General features: G+C 41.7%; 1 protein-coding gene across 2 annotated transcripts in view; it reads right to left on the bottom strand.

The window, feature by feature from the left end:
* The window catches only part of MCTP2 (multiple C2 and transmembrane domain containing 2), a 189449-nt gene that overhangs the window by 154648 nt on the left and 13260 nt on the right, over positions 1-21541 (bottom strand). For both annotated transcript variants that reach the window (XM_059912573.1, XM_059912567.1), the window contains exons 2-3: positions 14254-14316; positions 12972-13080 (exon numbers count right to left, since the gene is read on the bottom strand). In XM_059912573.1, the coding sequence (XP_059768556.1) occupies positions 12972-13080; positions 14254-14316 (172 nt within the window). The remainder of the gene's footprint in view (positions 1-12971; positions 13081-14253; positions 14317-21541) is intronic.

Here is a 21541-nt window from a genome sequence, read left to right as displayed (position 1 = left end):
AAAAGAAGTAAATCTGAGTTGTTTCCATATGGGATCCATAAGTTTTGACTTTCTCCAAGGGTGGCTAAATAAGAGCCAGACGTGATTTCAGAAAACAAGCAAGTGATGATTTTTGAACAGCTGCTGCTGCCCTCTAGCAGTTACACTGAGATTTCCAGAGCAAGCCATGTCCGATTGCAGCTTTCTTAACAGACCCCTTCAGAAACCATAATGGGCCTTATGGAAACTCAAGGGCATTTTTCCTCAGTCACATGGGACAGGAGAAACAACTTTCCCTTTGTAGAGCACAGTCAACTTTACTTAAGAGAGCAGGAGATTCCAGTCTAGCAGAATTCCAAGCCAGGCTTTATCCACTACAATTAGATGAAGGGAACATGCACATTCCCAGGATTGCTTTATCCACTACAATTAAATGAAGGGAATATGCACATTCCCTTTCTCCTGCACATGGTGGCTGCATGCTTCTGTTTTTTTGGTACCAACCTCAGAAGAACCGTTTCCTCCCAGACCATCTAAGGGCCTTGCTGGCCACGTTCTGTCACTTAGCACATCCTGGTTGAACCACTCCCGAGCTTTTCTCCCAGTGAGATTGACTCCCCTCCTATTGGAGAGCCCACCATGGACAACAGCCCAGCGGCACCTTGGACAAGGCTTGCCCATGGCTGGACCCTGTGATGTAGTGTACCAAATTCACCAAAATCCATTTTTTTGAAAGACCATCCAGTGGCCAACTTACAGTGAGACTGAGGATCTGAATTTACCAATTCTACCAAAACTTGCTTATTTTAACTATTTATAAAGTTTTACCAAAATTGTTTATTTTGACTATTTTTAAAGTTTGTATAGAATAAATAATGGGAATTAAGAGAGCTGTGGAGAGTGAGGTCCTCGTGGGGCCCTCAGATTCTCCCCCTGTACCATGCTCCCCCACAAACGTCCTTCACCCCACCCACCCCACCCCAAGACTTCCCTACCTGCCCTACTCTCTGCCTGCTCCCCACCTCTGTTCCCCCTAATATTCTTTTTCTGTCTTTAGTCATCCCCTTTCTGGGATCTTCGGCTTAGGCCAGGCCATGTCCATTCCTTTCTATCATCTTCTTTGGCCTGAGACAAATTAAATATTATTTAAGATGCTGTTCTGGCTTTGTCTTCAGAGCCAATTAACTATTATGACCCAGAGACCTTCCAAAGTTGTTTTTAAAAGTTCTCATCCAATAATGTTATACACTTAATTTTATAAATAGATGAAAGACACTGTCAATATACTGATGGATTCAGTAAATGGGCCATTTGGTGGGTAGATTATTGAACAAATTGGCTTTTGTTGAAGTGATCACTAAGAAGAGATGCCTGCACCCCTATTCTTGATGAGGTGATCAGAAGTACACAGGGGTGTAAACTTCTGCTCAGAGACAGCATGCATGGTTGCCCTTGTAACACCAAAGGAAGAGGAACCCAGGTAAAAGTTAGAGGAAAGCATGACCACATAGAAGAAAGGAGAGGAGAGGCAGTGGCCAGGAGGCAGCACTATAAACAGAGCAGAACGCATTGGGGGGATAAAAGGAAATAAAGTTAAGAATAAGCCAGAAAGCCAATGAATGTAGCTGCCTGAAGTCTCTATAAAGGGTCAAACCTCCCAGATCTATAAGGGTATAAGCTCTCGGTGTTCCAGAAATCCACTTTGCCAAAGTACACACAACTATTAATACCTTCACATTCTCCTCTTTATTAATAAAAATACTTCAAATGTCCCCAGCCGAAGCTATCATTTAGGCATAAATCTAAGTCTAATGAAATGGATACCAGCCTTTATGGAAAAGAGACAACAGGACTGAAGTTTAGTATAATACTCACAATGGATGGGATCTCATTTGCTCCTCCTAAAACGGTATTATGTTGCAGTTTTAAGGATGAGGATGGCTACTGAGTTGCTAGAGCCAAGCCTCAGTCCCAGACCCACTGCACACTAAAGTTTTCCTAAGTGCAGCCACACCTAATACCTAAGCACAACCTCCAAGTACTGATGCTCCTTCCATCAAGAAGCAGGGTGCCGGGCTTCCCTGGTGGCGCAGTGGTTGAGAATCTGCCTGCCAATGCAGGGCACACGGGTTCGAGCCCTGGTCTGGGAAGATCCCACATGCCTCGGAGCAACTAGGCCCGTGAGCCACAGCTACTGAGCCTGTGCGTCTGGAGCCTGTGCTCCGCAACAAGAGAGGCCGCGATAGTGAGAGGCCTGCGCACCGCGATGAAGAGTGGCCCCCGCTTGCCGCAACTAGAGAAAGCCCTCGCACAGAAACGAAGACCCAACGCAGCCATACATACATACATACATAAATAAACAAGTAAATAAATAAACAAGTAAATAAATAAATAAACAAGTAAATAAGTAAGTAAGAAGCAGGGTACCTACTTTGTCCCCTGTAATCTGGGCAACTGCTTTAACCAATGCGGGGTGGTGAAAATAACACTGTGTTCCTTCCAAGGCTCTGCTGTAACCGGTGACACAGCCCCTGCCTCGTGCACTGGCCCTTCGTGTCTGGCGCCCTGAGCCGTGATGTAAGAAGTGTGACAATCCTGAGAGCACCAGGCCGTGAGGCAGCCAGGCCTCATGTGCAACAGTCCTCCTCTTCCAAGCAGCCCATCCCAGGCACCCAACATGCGTGTGAAAGGGCCTTTGAGTCTTCAGATGATAAAGTCCCCACAGTAAGTCACCCCCAAATCTCAAGTCTTCCAGGTTGAGGCCCCAGACAGTGTGTAGCAAAGCAAGCCATCCCCACTGTGCCCTGTCCAAATCCACACTCCAGAATTCACGAACATATGGTAAATTGTTACACGCTGATTGTCTCTGGAATAATACCCTTCACCATCGTGTGCCATGCTCCCCGCCTCAAATTCAGCATGTTGGGGACACCTGAGGTGCGATGGCATGATGGAATTAGCTGACCAATACTGTAGCTGACCTCCAAATTAAGCCACAAGTAAAATCACAGACACATGGAAACACACAGATACACCCTCTGTGGACTTCATCCTCTGTGTAAACCGTGCACGCACTCTCTAGCAGAATCCACCATATCGACGTCACAATCAAACAAAGGAAGTAAAAAGAACTACTCAAAACATAGCATGCCATGCTGCACATATTATTATACATCAGTGTGGAAATGAACAGAAAAAACCACTCCTACAGAGAATTCCAATTCAACCAAATGGAAGGCATGCAAAAGTCAAGTCAATGATCTTCGGGTGGGTGTAAGGTGATATTTTACAAGCAGTGGACACAGGAAGCAGGCCTGTTTTGCTCCAGAATACTTCATAGGAATGGAGATGGGATCCCACAGAAGGAACAGGCAATTGACTATCTAAAGCAGGGGAGGACCAAGACCTTCTAACCAACCTATGAGGATGCAGAGTGTCAAAACAAAACCCATCAACAAAAATCTCTAGAGGAAAGAGCTCAGTTGTGAGAATCCACTAATGGCTGTTTGGATGCTGGTCTATATCCTAGCGGAAAAGGGGTAAAGAGAAGCAGATTCCCAAACTCAGCTCCCCATCCCTGTTGCGGGACCTTGGCAGGCTACCAAAACCCACCAAGTGGAGGAAATCCAACTGCTACCTGGGTTTCAGGATGGGTGTTTGCATCTTTAAAGTTTCAAGTTTGCTAATGAATGAGCATCTTTCTGAATAAGCTGACCAGATGTGTCTTCCTTACTCCCACACAGGCACACCAATGATCGAGCGCCATCTGGTGCTCAGAGTAGGTACTCCAATGTGAAGCAAAGCCCCAATTTTTGCAAAATAAAAAGTATTGACTGTGACCTTTCAATACAGTACAACTGGGATGTGGTGCTGGCACTGGAACAAAACAACACATCCATAGGAATCAAAGAGAAATCCAAAATGCAGACCCTCATATGGACTGCGTTTTAATACCCAATCAAAAAGTGGCCATGAAATCATTAGGGAAAGGAAAGTTTAGTCCTAGTTAATTAAATACCCATTTGGCAAAAAGCAAAACTAAGTTCCGACTCTGGGCCAAGAAATCAAAATAAACTTGATACAGATCAAAGAGATTAATGAAAAAAATGTAAAACCAGACAGAAAAGAATAAATGTAGGTTAATGCATCTCTCTCTCAAGAGAGAAAAAGGCCTTTCAAGGTACAAAAACATAGGAAGCAAGGAAGAAAAGGAACTCTCCAGAATAAAATTGTAAGACTGGAAAAGGGGTTTGCAACAAAAACTTTATAAACAAAATTAAAAGGCAAATGACAAATTAGAAAAATATACGTGAACATATCCAGGAACCAGGAGAATAAGCCACAGAGATGCATGGAGTTGACTGTGTACAAAAGAGAAGCAAATATCTCTTAACCAAATATATCTCAGGGTCCAAATTTCTCAGCACAAATTAAAACAACACCAAGACGATACTTCTTCTCTATCAAAATTGACATAGATAATCTACACACAGTGGAGGTGAGAAACGGGAAGTGGATCACTCATATGCTCCTGGTGGGTGAGCAAAATAGAGGTGTTTCTCAAGAGTGAACTGGCAGTTCTGTTAAGAAGAATCTTGAGATGTCAGATCATGTGACAGAAAACATCCAATTCACTGCAATAAACGACTTGCAAAGAAATAAAGTTTGACACACAGATGTAGGCACAAGAATGTGTGCTGCGGCATTATTACTAGTAAGTAAAATCTGGAATGACAACCTAATCTGGAACATTAATTAAACAAATAAAGGTGTACTACTGTTTTTAATTTCTTCTCAAAATTAAACTTTTATAATACAGAAAAAATATATATGTGAAGCAAAAATAGCAAATAACCAAGTAATTTGAAGTCAGATCCTATTTTACTTTAGAACTCAGTATTTTTTATAAAATCAGATCAGTGTAGTACATTCAGTAAAAATTTCCAATAAGTAATGACTTACTGGGATGACTTCATCCACACCAAGCTTTCCCATGTTGGTTGCTATGAAACTTGAGGGGCATCTTCTGAGTCAAATTTAAGATGAAGAAAATAAAACCACCAATTCACAGTGGAGTTCTTATTCAAATAATGCACCCTTAAAAACTAGTGTCTCTTTCATTTCTGCTGTTGCACTGATAAGAAAGCAGGAACTGGTCTCAGAAAACAACCTTAACCAACCCTTGGCCCTGCTGGCAGTCGGCAGGGGGGTGAGGAGTACAAAATCTAAAGAGAAAAACAAGAGGTATGCAAGCGGTGGGACAAATTATCAAGAAACTGGGAAGAAGAGCCCTAATAAAACTGGCGGAAATGCCACAAGTCATTGCCTTTCCCAGAGGGAAAACACAGAAATAAAACCGAAAGAAGAATAACTAGAACCAGACACAGCAATAATAATAGCTTGTGGCCACTGTACATGGCTATGTCACCCCTACCGCACACACATCCCCATAAGCACACGCACCAGCTTAATCACCACAATCATTGCTGGATGGTGTCTGAGCTGGTATGCAAACTCAGATGGTCTGTGCCCCGAGTCTGTGACTCTGACCCACTGTCCAGTGCCCCCAACACTTCCCATCCTAGCACAAACAAGGTCATCTTTGTTGGGCAGCACAGGGTATACAGAAGAGACTGCTGAGGGGCTGGCCCAAGCCCACAGAGCTGCCCGGAGGCAGAGGGGTGAACCCTCAGTGTACCCCGTTCACAGCACACCTGCTGGGAAGCTACACGGCTGCTCCTCAGCATATAACACAGAGTTCTAGAAACATCCAGCCTGTCCCCCAATCACAGCTGCAATGAGAATGTTCCTCTCTAGGTCTAATACAAGAGCATCCTTTCCTTTTTAAAGAAGAAATATATAATCATGAAAATGGTACAATCTTTAAAATCAACCTCCTAAATCACAAGAGGCAAACAGGACCCAAATCAGAGGTACCTGACATTTGAACATTTTGGTAGCAGTTTAGTCATTTATTAAACCCCTATTGCATGGCCAACTTTTCACACTAGTGGGAGATCTTTAAAAATTTTTGTCTAAACCATTCCTTTCAAATAGGAAAATGACTTATGCAATGCATTCTTCCTATAATCTGCAAAAGTACCTGTCCCTGCTCTAAAAACAGCTGTCCCGGTCTACCTGGGCTGGGATTAGAGAACCGTTTGCTGGATGAATGGGTCATGAACTGTCATTGCCTAAAACTCACATCAAGAAGACGACCATGAACCCTCAGGCCTCAGGCCTACAGGTGAAGTGATGTGTATGCCCTAGTGATGTTGCTGTGAACTCCTGCAATGGGCTTTTCTTTCCCTTTTGCAGTATTGCAGTGTGGCCACCAGAGGGCATCAGTAACCTAGTATGCTAGTGCACAGCAGGACGCTATGCAACTACCCTTCACATCAATGGAAAACACAGGGTTTCAATGAAAGGGCTGTTGACAAGGTTTCCAGTCCTCAATCACAAACCCTATAAGGGCCTTTGAACATCCTTTCTTTAGGTATGTCAGAAACATCTTTTCCTGAGAGAGATATGATGACTTTTCACTTTACTGCCCAGTGAAAATATATGGGGAAAAAAATGACTTTTTACTACCCAACATCTCTAGATTTTTCTGCATTATTTTATGTCACATTACTGAGATGTTTTCCAGATACTTCATTTGAAAACATGAGCTTCACTACTTGATCACTTCCTCATTAGCTTATACCTCCTTATTTTAAATAAAGATGTATTTGGCTACTCTAAAAAGCAGCTTCTCCAATAGAAAATCCAAAATCAGATCATGATATTCTAGACTGAGGTCAGCAAATTTTGGACATGGGTAAAATCCAGCCTCGTGCCTGTTTTTATAAATAAAGTTGTACTGGAACATGGTCATGTCCACTGGTTTACATATTATCTATGGCTGTTTGGTCACTAGACCAGCAGAGTAGCTGTCACTAAGTTTATGGACCTATGCCCCATAAACTCTAAAATATTCATTTCTGTCCCTGTACAGAAAAGGTCTGCCAACCCATGTTCTATATGGAATGTTACCTACGCAGCAATGATTATGTAATAATCCAAAGAAAATGCTGACCTCTTCCCTCAGCAGGGAATGATTCAACAAAAAAATTCTTTTCTCCCTAAAAATTCACAAAGAATGATGGCACAATTGGGTTAAATATCCTGGAGCAGGTCCTCTGTAGTCAAGGGTGCAACACATTTCAGCAACACTTTGAAGGCATCCCTGTCATAAGTGAAATCAATATTTGATCAAATTGATTATATTTTAGACAAATATAAAATACATGATTGAATATATGTAAAATAAAACATAAATCAACTCCTATGCTGAAGATGGGGCATAAAAAGAGAGCACAAGGGTACTGACAAATTAACCCAAACTAAGAGCCAAGTGTCCAAGGTCAGTGATGGGAAAGCTGACACGGAACACAGGAACCAGCTCTGCAGTGGGAGTCAGGATCATGGGCCAAGTTCTTTATCATTATTCATTAATTACCATAACAAACACACTATCATTTATTGACTATTTTCTCTATGTATGGCACTATGTTATATACACTTTCTTTTTTTTCAGTTCTTACAACTACATTATAAGGCAAGCTACATCATGCCCATTTTGCAGATGGGTAAATTCCACTTGAGAGTGAGTGAGTCGCCATCGGAAATCACAAGCCAAAAAGTAGATGGTAATGTCTCACTCCTCCTCTTGTCCCCCAGAGCCACCCATTCTGGTGAGTCCTGCCTCAGCCACTGCTTCCCTGCAAGTCCCTGGTCAAGTCACTTAGTCTCTGTACTTCAATCACCTGAATTAGAACTTCTGTTAAATGGGTTGCAGCTGGTGATCTGTATGACATTTTAAAATTGTATGTAAGTCTTTTTTTCTGGACTCTATCACTAGGTCCCAGTTGAGTACCAGCGTGCTGCTCATCTCACTGAAGGGACTGAATAAACGCTTGCTGAGTCAAGGTGTGAGTGAAGGAACTCTGTTCCCTCCTGGGAAGATGTTTTCCCTTTCACGATAGTCTTTAACACTCCTTGTCTTTAAGTCCAGCACTTAAGTTGGATTTCCTTAATGAAGAACTAAAATGTATTAAAAGCATTCTATGTATAAACCACCAGTATGGCTCAGTAGGCCATACGAAGATGAATAAAACGGTTACCCAGCTAATATAGCACTAATAGTAACAGGGAGGAACAGTCATTTATCCAATTGAGGGTAAAGGTGTACGGTTTATAGAGGTAAAATTTTCATAGGACTGAGATGACAGGGAGCTTATGTCTGTGAAAAACATAAAAGACTAGATAGAAATGCCATCTGAATAGATCTTGAAGGATATTTAGTACTGAAACAATCAGCTCTCGATCCTATATCCAGAGAATCGGAGAACACGGGATACAGCATAGTGTAAATTCATAGATAATTCACAAGTCCTTTTATATTTGGTACTTCGGCACATCACACCGTTCTCTGTACCTAATTATGTTAATGAGGTGAATACCAAGTTAAATTATGTTCAGAGAATACAAATTGAGTAAGAGTGCAAATGCATAGTGAGGTCCAGCCCCAAGAAAAGAAAACGCCATGTCTAATCGGGAATTGAAAATCTCCCTACCAGGAGAAGCACGCGTTTCTGCTCAAGTGCCACCACCCAGTGTCTAGAGCAGTGGTCCTCACTATGTGGTTCCTGGACCAGCTGCATCGTGATCACTTGGGAACCTGTCAGAAATGTAAGTTCTCGGGCCACAACCCCAGACCTACTGAATCAGAACCTCTGGGGGTGGGCAATGTGTATTTTCATAAGCCGTCTAGGTTGCTCTGATGCTCACTCAAATTTGAGAGCTACTGGCCGAAAGGACTGTGCTGGATAAAATTCTGAGGTTGGGCTGGGTTCCATAGAAAATATTGGCATAGTGATAAGCCATGTCAGTTCAGGGCAAAGGAGGCAAGCACTGGTGCCAGTGACTATGAACCCTGCACAAATCAACAGTGGGCACCAAACATGCCCTGATCACTACCTTAATACTCGTGAAAACCGAGCAGTCATGAACACAGTCACAGTAGGGAAGGCACACCACACTGCAAAGTATAGAAGAAGTACTTGCTGAGAGGGGGGTGTTTTCTTAATAGGTAATGATTAATCTTCCCAATAAATAAAAGAGACAGGAACAATGTTACTGGTTATAAAAGATATAGGTGCTAAAACAGGTTATGATCTAGATTCCTTACTAGGTATTTATCCTTGGATTATATTAGGTTGACACAAGATAAAGCCAAATTGTCATATGATGTTTAACTCTGATGAAACTATGAAGATAGAGATGCTATTGACGGCATTAGAGCACAGATTACAGTCTCTCCTTTGGCCCTGAAGCAGCGAGGTGTGGAGTAGGCACACATAAACCCTATTGTTTTGGTCATTTTCTGATGTAGGCAATGGCTCCCCCGTCATCTGCCAAGTTTACTGACTGTCTCCTGAGTATCTGTTGTAAGTGTACTGGTGTGATATATCAAGGGTGGTGTGGCCAGATCATTCACATCAATTAGAGATAAATAATCAGAACAGATGGCAAAACAGGAAAAGGGGCAGCTGGCCCTGGAAGAGGTCCAAGGCCTGGGCACAGCCCCAAAGTTACATACTATATTGGAGCTTTCCAAAAATTTACAACAGGACATGTATTTTAAAGGTTTAGAGCACTTTCTTTCCAGTAAAGTTAAGTGCACTTTCTGTGGAGCACACTTCCAATCTCCAGATAAACTGTCCCAAATCGAGCTCCATAATGATCATCATTTGACAGAAGCATCCACTGGACACTACAGGTTCTGAGCAAGAGTCAGGATATTTGTGGGCAGGCACCTCACTCTAGTTTATGATCATGTCCCTCAGATGTGATTTCAGGTACAAAATGCTATCTGCCCCAAATCATTCAAAATAACCTTAAGAGAGCTACCTATTAAGATGCAGACATTTATAATAATAGTACACAATGACAGTACACAAGAAGTTGCACAACTGATGGATAAGAAATTATAACTTTGACAGAAAACACTATTTACCAACAAGTAGAAAGTGAAATTTGTTCACCATTTTGAAATCCTGAGAAATTACAAAAAGACAGAGAGAGAGAGAGAAAGAGAAAGAGACAGAAAAGAGAAAGGTAGTAATTTTGTTTTTAAAAAGTGGGTATATGCAGATCTAAAAGATGGAAGTTGGTGAGATCAGATTGATGGAAGAACCCACAGTCCAAAACAGGAGCAGTAGAAAGTCACAGCAGAAAAAGTTTCAGGGGCAGAGGTGGGCCAAGAGGATAGGATGGCAGGTGAACCAGGGATGTTCCAGCTTGGAGGCAGTGGATACAGGAAGCAGAAGATGGCCTGAGCAAGTACCATGGTGAATGGTTGGTGCAGCACACATAGAACAGCTGGATGGCCCAGCACTGCCCTGTCCCTTTGGTGCTGAGCAGTGACCAGCAAAGGCACTTGCAAGCAGGAAAAGTGAGCATGGGCAGGAAGCCAGTGAGGAAGGTTTTCCATGACGGGGGATCACCAGGAGCCAACCTGAACGACTGGCTCTCCCTGTCTGGCTGCATGTCCCAACCCTGCTCATGCTCAGTGAAGTCAGGACACGGCAGTAAGCAAAAATAGCATCCATAGATGGCAACAGGGACACACAAATAAAAAGAGTGGAAAACACAACCAAAGGATATCCAAGGGAGAAAGCACCAAACAGGAGATTTTCAATGTATACTTTATGCTCTCAAAGCTGATGGCAACATCTCATGCATGAAATAGACTGTTCTAAAAATGAAAAAAAAAAAAATGCCAACTCAAAAGATGAACAGAAGATCACAATGGTCATAACAACTGATGAGAAAACAGTGAGCTGGAAGGCCCGGCTGAGGAATTCTTCCTGAAAAAGAAAAAGGAATGGCAAGAATGAGAAAGAAAAAGTAAGAGACATAGAAGACACATGGAAGGGAGACCCATCCTCCGTTTCACAGTTTTTCCAAAACAGAGTAGAGAGGAACTAGCAGGAGAGACTGGCAAAGACCTGGAGAAAGACACAAAATTCTTTAGAATAAAAAGGTCCCACCTACTAAAAGAAATAAATGAAAAGAGACAACAAAGGAAAAACAGATATATTTACCTGTAATGAGATGTAAAACCTCTGAAGGACAAAAGAGGCCATAAAAATGAGGGGTAAACAACAGACTGGAGAAGAAAAATTGCAACACCCAACAAACAAATGAATGCTGAAAATTTTAAAGACTCACAAAAATTTAGAAGGAAAAGCTCAATGGAAAACTGGGCAAAGGATATAGAGAGACAGTCACAGGAGAGGAACTACAAAGGTCCATGTTCATCACCATAATAATCCACGAAGCACAGCTTAAAACAAGAGGACACTTGACCTAGAAGATTGCCAAAAACTAAGTAGAGTGATAAAAGGAAATATTCAATGGTGACAAGGTAGGGAACACATAACCATAGTGTAGGAGAGGACATACTCTGTACCTTTTAGGGGGCCATGTACCAGTATCTTTACATTTGAAAATGTGCATCTTCAGGTTCCTGTAATTGCATTTCTAGGTTCTGCCCTGAGCTGCTCACAATAGTTAACTTTTATTAAGTGCTAGAAGCCCAACAAGGTTTTAAGTCACTACCTTCAATCCTCTTAAAAGCCTATAAGGTAGGTCAATACTAATGTTCTTGTTTTACAGATGGGGAACCTAAGTCACAGGCGGGTCCAGGAACATTTCTTAAATCAAATAGCAATAAATGGAAAAAACAAGGTTTGAGCCCAGGCAATCTGGCTCCACTGTCTGCTCTTAAACATACACTATTCTTTTTTTTTTTTTTTTTTTAATATTTATTTTTGGCTGTGTTGGGTCTTCGCTTCTGTGCGAGAGATCTCTCTAGTTGTGGCAAGCGGGAGCCACTCTTCATCACGGTGCACGGGCCTCTCACCATCGCGGCCTCTCTTGTTGCGGAGCACAGGCTCCAGACGCGCAGGCTCAGTAATTGTGGCTCACGGGCCCAGTTGCTCCGCGGCATGTGGGATCCTCCCAGACCAGGGCTCGAACCCGTGTCCCCTGCATTGGCAGGCGGACCCTCAACCACTGCGCCACCAGGGAAGCCCCCATACACTATTCTTAATCTAAGATATATTCTTAACTGTGTGTGGAGCCATACACAGGATGTTTATTACAGCATCATTTATATGGCTGAGAAAGTAAGAAAAAACAACTATCATCAGCAGAGAAACAGATATTTAACACAACATACTATGGAATACTATTAGTATTTAAAAGAAGGGAGATATAGTTACATGGAAAAGCATGGAAAATCTTTAATTCATATTGTAAAGTTTAAAAAAACTTAATGCAGAATATGGAATATGCAGAATAATACTGCAGAATAACGATATTAAAATATCACTTTAATTAAGAAATATATGTGTGTGTAAATGCACAGAAAGAGGTAGCAAAGGTGAACAAATCAATCACATATGTTATAACATCATAACAGATGTTATCCAGAGGGAGGGGAGTCCAGTGGGATTTCAGGGCAGGAAGGAGGATGGTTCAAAGGGCATTTCCATCTATGCGTATGTTTGCTAACTTAGATCAAGGATGTATTTACATATTTCTCATGGATAATTAAACTAGGATCAAGGAAACATTTTCTTTAGCAGTTGTTATATACCAGCCATAAAGCACTTACAGCAATCTTATTTCATTCTACAATAACTTTATGTGATCATCAATATTTGATTATTACTATTAATTTAATCATAAAAAAAGGACAGTAAGATTCCATGTGTTTCAATAACTCAATGCAAATACCTTGATACCTGGAGAAGCTTAGATTTGAGCTCCAGTCTAGCACCAGCCATGCTGAGATGGAAAAGGTTGACTAGCAAGGTTGACAGAAGGGTTGAGAGGAAGAGGTCTGCAGGCTACCAAGGGTGCCCAGAGCCAGGCCTTACCACAGCGATCCCGGACCACCAGGTTCCGGCCTTCCTTCAGGTGGATGGTGAGGAGGTAGGCGAAAGGGCTGGGCAGGTTACTCAAGCCGTCGCCGGCTTCCCCGAGAGTCTGCACAGGTGGAGAAGCCATTGAAGTCAGTTGTCTTAGGCCCAAGAAACAGAATGTCGGAAACACTTCTTCATTTAAGGAAAGAAGATGATCACTGTAATGGCAAATCTGTGAGCGCCCTCCTCCACTCCCACCCACCCGTGTCGATGACATGGTTACACTGTTCTTTATCCTTCTCCCCAGTGGGATTCTATGAGAATTCATGACAATAGCTTCACAATATTAACTTCCCAAGAAGAAGCAGGTAAGTTGCATGCCGACATCTGACATCCCCCTAAACTCACCCATGCCCCGCAGGATCCTTATCCTACAGCTCCCAGTGGAGGACCCAGAGAGGACACAGCACGCAGAAGTCCAGCTATGGGGCGGGTTCCCACGACCCTGGTCCACACCTCTCAGCTCGGATGTGTGATGTCTCCCTCCTCTTCTCCCCTCACCCCACCAACCCCCATCAGTTCAGGTCCACCTCCTGCACATGTAATAAAAACATTCCCGTTCACGACTACTCAGCTGATCACCTACTGATACATGCCCAGCCAACATGTGCCCCACCCCTGGCTCCATATGGGAGACACTCCCTCTCTGCTCTCCTGCTTGTGGCATATTTTTCTTTCACTCCCTGGTCCCCATTATAGTGTTTCCTACACTTATGCACAAAGTCTCACCTCCCACCAAGTTCACTTTCCTCTCCAGGAATGCATCAACTCCTACAAGCCACAACATCAAATTCGGTTTCTGAATATTTCTTAAATGAATCCAATTCAAGTTTTGAAAAGAGCAAATTTGTGTCTTTTGAGAGAAAAAGTACAAATAAAATGATTTATTGTTCACTTATTTGAATTTCAATGAATCGATCTGTGGCTAAGTCACTCTCGACAGCGTTCTTTTGAAAGTTTCTCGGTCCATATTTCAAAGCACTTCAAAGTGGCTTTGTCTCCTGCACCATCTCACTCAATTTCACGGTTCTGTATTTTTAGAAGAATCTATCCCACTCTGACAAATCAATAGACACTGAATTCATCTTTTCCAGCCACAATTTGCAAGGCCTGTCTTTGTGGGTGGTAACAGTTCAGCATCCTTTAGAAATAAAAGAGGCAAAGATCCAAACATTTGATAAGAAATATTTATAGCATTTACTTTAGTGTTTGTTTGTTTTTAAGGAATGCCACTTACAGATTGCTCTTCGAAACGTTGGGATGTCAGAGAAGCATTCAGATCACCACTTCCACAGAGATTCTGTAAACAAGAAGAAAACATAATAATAACCCTACTTTTAAAAAACCAAAAGAATATCAACCTACAAGGATATCCTTTATCGGGTCTTTCCCTTTGAAGCTGCCATTTGCATAGTCAAATGCAGGCTGCCTTCCAGAGTGTGTGGCAAGTCTTGGCAGTAAAAGGTTGACTCACTGGAGTCCATCTGGCTGCAGCCTCTGCCCTCTTAGTCACTGATCAGCATGTGGATAAGGCCGATTCTGCTCTCCTGAAGGGCCGCTGAGGCATCCGTAGTTCATCCAAGTCATTAGCGTGCCAGCAACTTTGTCCCAGGGGAGGCAATGGGAGCAGCAGGGCCATCCTGCCAGGTCCCTCCATCGAGGACCTGCCTGGTCCCCCAGCCATCAAAGAGAAAAGGGCTATCAGGTACCAGAGACCCGAGTTTATCAGTCTAGTAGCACACATTTCAAATGTGACCACAAAGACCTTCCTCCAACCATAACCTCACGGGTCTAGCAACTGTACAAGAACCAACCAAAGAGTAAGGAAATGCAAATTCTCAACAAATGATCTCAGACTGGGAGGTGTCTATGTTTCCTACTTAAATATGCCTCTGACAACCTAGGAAAGGATGCCACCAGGCACTGAAGTAAGCATGGTTCAGCAGTTAGTATGGGACGCAGTAAACATTTGCATTCTGTCAGGTTTTATATGTACCAATGTGGGGTCCAGAGGAGCTCTGGGATTTTATGAAGGTTCTGGGTTAGATGTGAGGAGAACTACCTGCATGGAAAGGCAGAGTGGAAGGGAAAGGAGCAAAAGGTCTCCCAACATTTTAGGGATGTTCCCGTTTGTCGGACACATTAGCCAGGGCTGCTTTCCTGTGAGAAAACATGAGATTTCTCCCTCCAAACAAGGCTGAGTAACTCTGAAGTTATGGGTAAATTTAAATACAGGCAGCAGGCCTGCGGAGATTGCTTAGACGACCATGAAGCTTTGAGGGGGTGAAGATGGGGACCAGATGCACTACGGTCATTGGTCCTTCCCACCCACAGCAAAGATCAGGGAGATTATGGCACAATTCAGAGATCCTGCCTGGATAGAAGGCAGGTTGCCTTCCAAGACATTCTCTCTCTGTCTCTCTCTCTCTCTCCCTGTCTATCAAGTGGAGCTCAGGCAGCAACAGAACCTGGATTCTACAGCAATAGGGCATTTCTTCAGGCCCTAAGAGAGCTGACAAAGGGCTGCAAACAAGCAGGGCTCTCTGGTCTACCCCCCCCCCCCCCCCCCCGCATGCAGTGACACCAAGAAAGGCTGCAGCGAGGCAGAAACGAGCCCTGATCACAAGTCGGCGTGGAGCCTCCCAAGGCCTCACCGGGGAGCAGAGAAGCCCCACGGTTGTTTGCATCTGTGCTTCTCCCATCACATCTGCCCCTTTCTCCCAGTCCCAGCTCGAATGTCCCTTTACTGTGAATACATCTCATTCAATTCAAATTCACACAGGACCCAGGGTGACTTCAGACACTTGGACCTTTCTCTAAGGACCCCAGCACTTCAGTCACTGGTGCCCCCCGGCTCTGGAAGTATCACCACTGCCCAGCTGGGCCAAGAGCCCTCACTCTCATTGTGGGCTCGACCTGACAACAGACAAGGAAGGAGGCAGCTGGGCCTCTGTTGGTCACCTTCCCATCCAGTTCCCGGTACACAAGTACCTCCTACTTGTGTTATGTGTAAAATGACACCCGGGGGAGTGGGACAGGACGGCCTGAAGACCGCTGTATGACAACCATCAAATCTTACTCAACTCTCCCAATTTCAAAAGATTTCTCCTCATGCCTTTTACACTATTACTGTCCTCATGATTATCTCCTGGAAGCTCAGCGATTCCCCTTCTGTCTGATTTGCAAAACCCAAAATACTCCGATCAGGTCTTCATGTGCAGAACCAACAAGTAACATCTGCTGTCTGATCCTCTGCAGCCTGATCACCCCCTGTTAGTGTCTCCAGTTTTACGAAACGAATCAACGCTCCACTTAACCAATCCTGTTTGAAGGCAGTTCTGTAAAACTGCCAGTGCTGGGATCAGAATTCCTGTTTAAAGTGCGTGGTCCCGTATCTTCTACTGTCACCTTCTGCTGTCAAACAGAAGAGTGAATGTTTCTTAAAAACCATCACTCCTCAGACCAACACACCATACACACTCTCCCAAGGGAGCCTCTCTGTACTTAATGATCACGTTCATTCAGTGACAAAACGAGCCCACATCACCACCATCATTTACACACTATCAAAAATGAACACGGAGCTTTTATTCAAATACTCAATAAGTCTTCCACTTAGAACAACGTGGAAATTAAATGTGAAGAATGACATTAATTCAACATTATGGCTCGTTTTACTCACAGAAGTCACAGAACTTAAAGTTATGGTTCCCACAGCTGCCGTAACTGTCACACGCAGTATATACACACCAAGGAAGGAAAGTGATCACCATAAAGAAGACAGGAAAGGCTACAGAAGTACAGGAGTACCGGGTTACAGCTGCTGGGGGACACATAACTTTGAGTATTCCCGACACTCTGCATGGAACTGAAGGTATTATTCACTGAGTAGAAGCTACATTATTTTCAGCTTCTTTGTAAACCTAGTAACTACATCACTGAATTTTTCATTAAAAAAGTACAATTAGTATTTTTCTTACAGAAGTCCCTGGTATCCGTCAACATGAGAAGATTTTTTTTTGATGTTCTCAACAAGCAAAATCAAGCACTCTAATTTTTCTTTTTAAATTTTACTTTAAAAAAGTTAACACAGTGAAATTGACTTTTTACATGTGTGTACAATGCGATGACTTTTTTACACATGTATATATTTGTGTAACTACCACCACTATTGGGACATAAAACAGTCACCCAAAAAACTCCTGCATGCAATCCTACTGTTATCACATTGTACCCTCACCCCTAATTCATGGCAGTCATTGACCTGTCCTCATCCTATAGCTTCATCTTTTTCCATAATGTCATATAAATGGAATACATGCAAATTTGACACTGGCTGACATCTTTCACTTGGCCCAATGCCTTTGAAATCCATTCAAGTTGGCATCTGTATAAATAGTTCTTTTTTTTAAAATTACTGAATAGTATTCCATCATTATGAGTGTACCATAGTTTGTTTATCCATTAAGCACTGGTTTTAACCATTTTAAACAAATGTTTCCAAGGACATACTCAGGAAAAGACAAATAATCTTGAATATCATCAATGCTGAGAAGTCTTAATATGACAAAACTCTCTAATTATATACAAACATTCAGAAACTCAGCATTAACATGTTGGCATGAGGCTAGTCATCTCTCACACAACTCTCACTGTTACCTTTTAGATAAGTGGGATTTGTGTGTGTGTGTGTGTGTGTGTGTTTAGTGACAGCAAATTTACACTGATATTTCCATTTTATCTTGCTAAGGTGAAATTCATGGGAAGGTATGTAAATACATACAAGGTAATACATACAAGATTGCAAATGTATTAAAATGAGGAGATATTAGAATGGATGGGTCAATTATTTAAAAAAAAAAAAATCTCCTTTAGCCACCAAGGATCTTAAGAACAAGACACTGATGTGAAAAAACATTTTCTTTTGTGTACACTAAATGTGATCTTGTACAAATATCACCTCCCACGTGGCTGTCTGAAGGATCTTAGCACAAAGAATACACAGGAAGTTAAATAATAAGCGATGTAAACAATCACTGGCTGTTTAAACTTTACTGGAAGAAGACATAAACCCACATGCAGGAAAGCTAAATAAGAGTAACAAGTTGGCTGAGAAGATCACTTAAGATTTTCTTTGGGAAATACTCTATTCAAGTACATGAGTATAGCAAATGATATATATTGATACGATACACATTTAATTAATTACTTAACCCACATCCATTACTAAGAACGTGGATACTCAGGAAGAGCGTACTCACGGACACAAATACCTACGGGGCAAAGGAAGCAGCAAAAGGAGCAAAGGGGATCAGATGGCTAGACAGACCATTAAGCAATGCTTGGATACAGTGATAGAATTAAAACAACTCACATGACAATCAGAGGTCAAAATTAGAATGCCTGTTCAGAAAAATTCGGGTCTACCAAATGGCTGAGTTTACTCTTATTCAAATTTTTTTAACACATCTTTACTGGAGTATAATTGCTTCACAATGCTGTGTTAGTTTCTGTTATACAACAATATGAATCAGCCATATGCATACATATATCCCCATATCCCCTCCCTTTTGAGCCTCCCTCCCACCCTCCCTATCCCACCCCTCTAGGTGGTCACAAAGCACCGAGCTGATCTCCCTGTGCTATGCGGCTGCTTCCCACTAGCTATCTATTTTACATTTGGTAGTGTACACATGTCAGTGCTACTCTCACTTTGCCGCAGCTTCTGCCTCCCCAGCCGTGTCCTCAAGTCCATTCTCTATGTCTGCGTCTTTATTCCTGTCCTGACCCTCGGTTCATCATCAGAAGCATTTTTTTTACATTCCACATATATGTATTAGCATACGGTATTTGTTATTCTCTCCCTGACTTACTTCACTCTGTATGACAGTCTCTAGGTCCATCCACCTCACTACAAAAAACTCAATTTTGTTTCCTTTTATGGCAGAGTAATATTCCATTGTATATATGTGCCACATCTTCTTTACCCATTCATCAGTCAATGGAAACTTAGGTTGCTTCCATGTCCTGGCTATCGTAAATAGTGCTGCAATGAACACTGTGACACATGTCTCTTTTTGAATTATGGCATTCTCAGGGTATATGCCCAGTAGTGGGATTGCTGGGTCATATGGTAGTTCTATTTTTAGTTTCTCAAGGAACCTCCATACTGTTTTCCATAGTGGCTGTATCAATGTACATTCCCACGAACAGTGCAAAAGGGTTCCCTTTTCACCACACCCTTTCCAGCATTTATTGTTTCTAGATTTTCTGATAATGGTCATTCTGACCAGTGTGAGGTGATACCTCCTAGTTTTGATTTGTATTTCTCTAATAATTAGTGATGTTGAGCATCTTCTCATGTGCCTCTTGACAATCTGTATGTCTTCTTTGGTTAAATGTCTATTTAGGTCTTCTGCCCATTTTTTAGTTAGGTTGTTTGTTTTTTTGATATTGAGCTCCATGAGCTGTTTGTATATTTTGGAGATTAATCCTTTGTCAGTGGTTTCATTTGCAAATATTTTCTCCCATTCAGAGGGTTGTCTTTTCGTCTTGTTTATGGTTTCCGTGGCTGTGCAAAAGCTTTTAAGTTTAATTAGGTCCCATTTGTTTATTTTTGTTTTTATTTTCATTACTGTAGGAGGTGGGTCAAAAAAGATCTTGCTGTGGTTTATGTCAAAGAGTGTTTTTCCTATGTTTTCCTCTAAGAGTTTTATTGTGTCTGGACTTACACTTAGGTCTTTAAGCCATTTTGAGTTTATATTTGTGTATGGTGTTAGGGAGTGTTCTAATTTCAATCTTTTGCATGTAGCTATCCAGTTTTCCCAGCACCACTTATTGAAGAGGCTGTCTTTTCTCCATTGTATGTTCTTGCCTCCGTTGTCGTAAATTAGGTGACTATATTTGTGTGGGTTTATCTCTAGGCTTTCTATCCTGTACCATTGATCTATATTTCTGTTTTTGTGCCAGTACCATACTGTTACTGTAGCTTTGTAGTATAGTTTGAAGTCGGGGAGCCTGATTCCTCCAGCTCCATTTCTCTTTCTCAAGATTGCTTTGGCTATTCGGGGTCTTTTTTGTTTCCATACGAATTGTAAAATTTTTTGTTCTAATTCTGTGAAGAATGCCATTGGTAGTTTGATAGGGATTGCACTGAATCCATAGATTGCTTTCGGTAGTATAGTCATTTTCACAATATTGATTCTTCCAATCCAACAGCATGGTATATTTCTCCATCTGTTTGTCATCTTTGATATCTTTCTTCAGTGTTTTATAGTTTTCTGAGTACAAGTCTTTTGACTCCTTAGGTAGGTTTATTCCTAGGTATTTTATTCCTTTTGTTGCACTGGTAAATGGGATTGTTTCCTTAATTTCTCTTTCTGATTTTTCATTGTTAGTGTATAGGAATGCAAGAGATTTCTGTGCATTAATTTTGTAACCTGCAACTTTACCAAATTCATTGATTAGTTCTAGCAGTTTTCTGGTGGCATCTTTAGGATTTTCTATGTATGTTATCATGTCATCTGCAAACACTGACAGTTTTACTTCTTCTTTTCCAATTTGTATTCCTTTTATTTTTTTCTTCTCTAACTGCCGTGGCTAGGACTTCCAAAACTATGTTGAATAAGAGTGGCGAGAGTGGACATCCTTGTCTTGTTCCTGATCTTAGCAGAAATGCTTTCAGTTTTTCACCACTGAGTATGATGTTTGTTGTGGGTTTGTCGTATATGGCCTTTATTATGTCGAAGTAGGTTCCCTCTAGCCCATTTTCTGAAGAGTTTTTATCATAAATGGATGTTGAATTTTGTCAAAAGCTATTTCTGAACCTACTGAGATGATCATATGGTTTTATTCCTTAATTTGTTAATATGGTGTACCACATTGATTGCTTTGCATATATTGAAGAATCCTGGCACCCCTGGGATAAATCCCACTAGATCATTGTGTATGATCCTTTTAATGTGCTGTTGGATTCTGTTTGCTAGGATTTTGTTCAAGATTTTTGCATCTATGCTCATCAGTGATATTGGTCTATAATTTTCTTTTTTTGTGATACCTTTTCCTGGTTTTAGTATCAGGGTGATGGTAGCTTCATATAATGAATTTGGGAATGTTTCTCCCTCTGAAATTTTTTGGAAGAGTTTGAGAAGGATTGGTGTTAGCTCTTCTCTAAATATTTGATAGAATTCACCTGTAAAGCCATCTGGTCCTGGACTTTTCTTTGCTGGAAGATTTTTAATTACAGTTTCAATTTCATTACTTGTGATTGGTCTGTTTATATTTTCTAATTCTTCCTGGTTCCGTCTTGGAAAATTGTAACTTTCCAAGAATTTGTCCATTTCTTCATGGTTGTCCATTTTATTGGCATATAGTTGTTTGTAGTAGTCTCTTATAATCCTTTGTATTTCTGTGTGTCAGTTGTGTTTTCTCCTTTTTCATTTCTAATTTTATTGATTTGCATCCTCTCCCTTTTTTTCCTTGATGGGTCTGGCTAAGGGTTTATCAATTTTGTTTATCTTCTCAGA

The sequence above is a fragment of the Balaenoptera ricei genome, chromosome 2 (genome assembly GCF_028023285.1).
Source record: "Balaenoptera ricei isolate mBalRic1 chromosome 2, mBalRic1.hap2, whole genome shotgun sequence".
NCBI classification, from domain to species: Eukaryota; Metazoa; Chordata; class Mammalia; order Artiodactyla; family Balaenopteridae; genus Balaenoptera; species Balaenoptera ricei.
This window is presented reverse-complemented; position numbering and strand designations above follow the sequence as displayed.